Source organism: Eurypyga helias, unplaced genomic scaffold (assembly GCF_000690775.1).
Source record: "Eurypyga helias isolate BGI_N326 unplaced genomic scaffold, ASM69077v1 scaffold21409, whole genome shotgun sequence".
Lineage (NCBI taxonomy): Eukaryota > Metazoa > Chordata > Aves > Eurypygiformes > Eurypygidae > Eurypyga > Eurypyga helias.
Genome location: NW_010274213.1, coordinates 8634 through 12039, shown reverse-complemented (window position 1 = coordinate 12039; position 3406 = coordinate 8634). Strand labels below are relative to the sequence as shown.

The window sequence follows — 3406 nt, the reverse complement described above, 5'->3', positions numbered from 1 at the left end:
GCTGAACAGGGGAGTGGGCACACAGGGGAGAGCAGGAGCTTCCCAAGCCTGGCTCACACTGATACCGGCTTCAAAGCTGGAATTGGAGCTGGCACAGAGCACAGGAATAAGCAGCAAGATGAGAGCCAAGGCAGGAAAGCATTCGAGTCCCAGCATGATCGGGGATCACCTTCCTGGCTGCTCTCCTGCCCTCCACCCCCCCAGGACACCCCCACCTCTTCCTCTTCCCTCTGCACCTTGCCTCCTTTCCCCAAGGAGCTCCAGGGACACCTGCAGTGAGCTTCAAAGTCCTCCAGGCTCTGGATGGGCTACTAACATCCTGCGGACAACCAGGACTCACCTTCCCATGCCAGGGCAGGCAAGGAGCACCGTGCCACAGCACCGCGGGGCATCGTTACCGGCCACTTTTCCCTCTGAGCCTCGACAACCCCCCCATCCCCTGCAACTCCAGGCTGCGGCCGGCTGGAGAAGAGAGAGTTGGAGCAATGTCCGAAAGAGCTGGCAAGCAGAAGTCTGGGTGCACTTTGGGGGGGCTTTCCTCAGGCAGCACAATCCCTGTGCTGCAGGCAAAGGGGAAGCAGGGAGGGATCCCCCCCAGCTGCCTTGAGACCTCACCGTACCTGCCTGAGTCACAGGCACTAATACAACCGTATCCCACGGATGTTGCACACTGGTGGATGCTTCCCAGGAATGGGAGAAAGGCAAAAGAAGGGGAAAAAAAAGCAGGTTCAATGGGTCTCCTTACCTTTCTTCACTTTCTTTTCCTCCTCTCCTTCTCCTGCACCCAAGAGAGTGAAGATGATTCCAGTCTGGGAGTTGATACCCACAGCAGTCACCACCATCCTGCCAGAGCCCTCCATCACATGGGTACCTGGCACAGCAGGAAGGACACTGTGAGATAGGACACTGGCATGCCATTCCCATCTCCTCTCCACCACCGGGACATGAGAGCAGTCACTGCTCCTTCCCATCGCAAACCCAGCCTAGCGTCATCCTCACCCGAGAGCAGCATGGGGTCTTTATCCAGCGATTTCTTGACTTGGTCTGACTCCCCGGTCAGTGAGCTCTCATCTATTTTCAGGTCATTGCCCTGGATCAGGATTCCATCCGCTGGCAAGAGGTCACCTAGGAGAGGAGCAGAGTGGGATTACCTCCAGCCCAGGCAGCTACAGCTCACCCCTGCCTGCCCCATCCCAGGAGGAGACTTTGTGTGTCAGCAAAAGGACTCCAAATTCAGGCTCAGATCAAATCTAGTGGGAGGAGAAGCAACAGATGGGTACTGTAAGACAGATGGGTATTAGAAGAGGATATCCAATAGCTCCAAATTCTTCGTTGATGTACGAAAGCATCAGTGGTGAGGATGTTTGCTCAGCCAGCGCTTCCCCCATCTGGATTTATTGAATCGACATGACATCCTTCCCAAAGCCTCTCGATACACCCAAACCATTACACGATCCCATCTTTCACCCGCCAAGGTAGGAGAAAGCGCTGTGTGGAAAACAACGCTGCTGGATCACCCTCCTTCCTGACCAGAGTAGCATGGGATGAGCACAGCCCCTGGTCACCAGGGAACAGGACCCAGTTTAGCCCCAGGGCTACATCTCCTCCCTAAGCTGATATTCCTCCTTGCTGATGGTGAAAATGAATCGGTTTTGAGAGCAGAAGATCTCCAAAGCAACCCAAAGTTGGGTGCAGAGCCTGACTTCGCTCCAGGCTGGCCAGCACAAGGTCAGCGGAGCATTGCCCATCGCACGGAGCGACCGGAGGAGCCACAATTCCCCTCAGGGCAAAGGAGCTGGCAAAGTAGGGAGGAGGAGCCGCGGGACAGACCCCAGACCGCTGTCTCCACTCACCGTACTTGATCTGCGCGATGTCTCCCACCACGATCTCTGCCACCGGGATCTGGATCACCTGGCCCTTGCGGATGACTGTGAACTTCTGCTCCTGCTCGATGCGGCTCTGGAGGCCCCGGAATTGCTTCTCCTTGCTCCAGTCATTGAAAGCGGTCACCAGCACCACGATGATGACCGAAAACAAGATAGCTGCCCCCTCGATCCAGCCAGCCTGCGACTCGCCCTCATCTTCCACGCCGCCCGTCGACTGGCCGCACACTGCAGTCGGATGGAGAAAACCCGTCGGCACCACAAGACACCCGCTTTCCCCCGAGCGACACACACAGAGCAGGGCCTGGAACAGTCAGCCCTTCCCCTCCTCCCCCCAAGCTGCTCCAAGGGCTTCCCCTGCTCTCAGGAGAGGCTTTTACATCCCTGGAGGCATTTTTCCCCCACTTCTCATTTTTGGCAGAGGTTGGGCTGACAAAGCCAGGGTGAGAGCTGGGACAACTGGCTTCTACTTCCAGCTGCAGCACCCAGCCCTCCCTCCGCTGTGTGACTCTCAGGTGAGACACTGTCTCCCTGCATCTCCCATCTCTGCCCCTGCCCGAATCCTCCAACGATAGAGACCCAGGGGTGGGGAGGAGACCCATTTCCCAGCCACACATGGGGTGTCACGGCTAAGGGGAGCACTCCCCAGTCGGGGGGAGGTACCAGGGGAGAGACAGCCTTGTCCCTCCATGCCCCAAACCAGAAGAGAAGCCCCATGGGACTTGGGAAGCCACCAGACCAGATAGACCCCTTGGTGTCTGAGCATCTTTTGGGGGAGCAGCTCTGAGCCACATCATAGTGACAACTGTGCCCACACACATCCATCAGTGCAGGTCCCTGGGAAAAGCCAGGGAAAAGCCACCACCTAATGGGTAAGCATCTGCACCAGGGCACAGGGACCCGCTGGGTGACCTTCCAGAGACAGCACCTGGGCACTGTGGCTCACATGGGTCCCCCACCAGGCACCCCACCATTCCAGGGGGACCCCAGGGACTCACACTCATTGTCACCCCCCGGAGGGTGGTAGAAGGACAGGCCCAGGGAGATTATGGCTGCGATTTCCAAGATGATCAGTGTGACGTCCTGGAGTGCCTCCCACACTAACTGCAGGAATGTCTTGGCCTTTTTGGGAGGAATGAAGTTCTGGCCAAAGACCTGTCGCCTCTTCTCCAGGTCGGTCGGGTTCCCGGACAGGCCTGGAGAGGGGAAAGGCAGAGATGAGGGCAAACACCATCACTGCCCACCCCCCCACCCCAGCACCAGAGGGACCCCGTGAAGAGCAGCTCTGCGCCTGCATGGGGGGCACAAGGCTCAGGCAGAGGGGAGCCGAGGCAGGGCTCGGCTCTCATCACCCATGGTGCAGAGGACATCCCACCGGAGGGGCAAGAGAGCAAGGGGGGGCACAGCAAGCTCTCCGAGCCGCCTCTCCCCAGTGCTGCAGCCTCGCGAAGCGCCCGAGTGCCAGTTAATGCCAGTTGGCACTGGCCGGCTTGTTTACACGCTGCATCAAATTAGCCGTAAAT

General features: G+C 58.2%; 1 protein-coding gene across 1 annotated transcript in view; it reads right to left on the bottom strand.

The window, feature by feature from the left end:
• Positions 1 to 3406, bottom strand: part of LOC104515684 (plasma membrane calcium-transporting ATPase 4-like) — a 25754-nt gene that overhangs the window by 18193 nt on the left and 4155 nt on the right. The window contains exons 2-5 of the mRNA XM_010159758.1: positions 2882 to 3079; positions 1854 to 2111; positions 1000 to 1125; positions 746 to 871 (exon numbers count right to left, since the gene is read on the bottom strand). Coding sequence (XP_010158060.1) covers positions 746 to 871; positions 1000 to 1125; positions 1854 to 2111; positions 2882 to 3079 — 708 coding nt within the window. The remainder of the gene's footprint in view (positions 1 to 745; positions 872 to 999; positions 1126 to 1853; positions 2112 to 2881; positions 3080 to 3406) is intronic.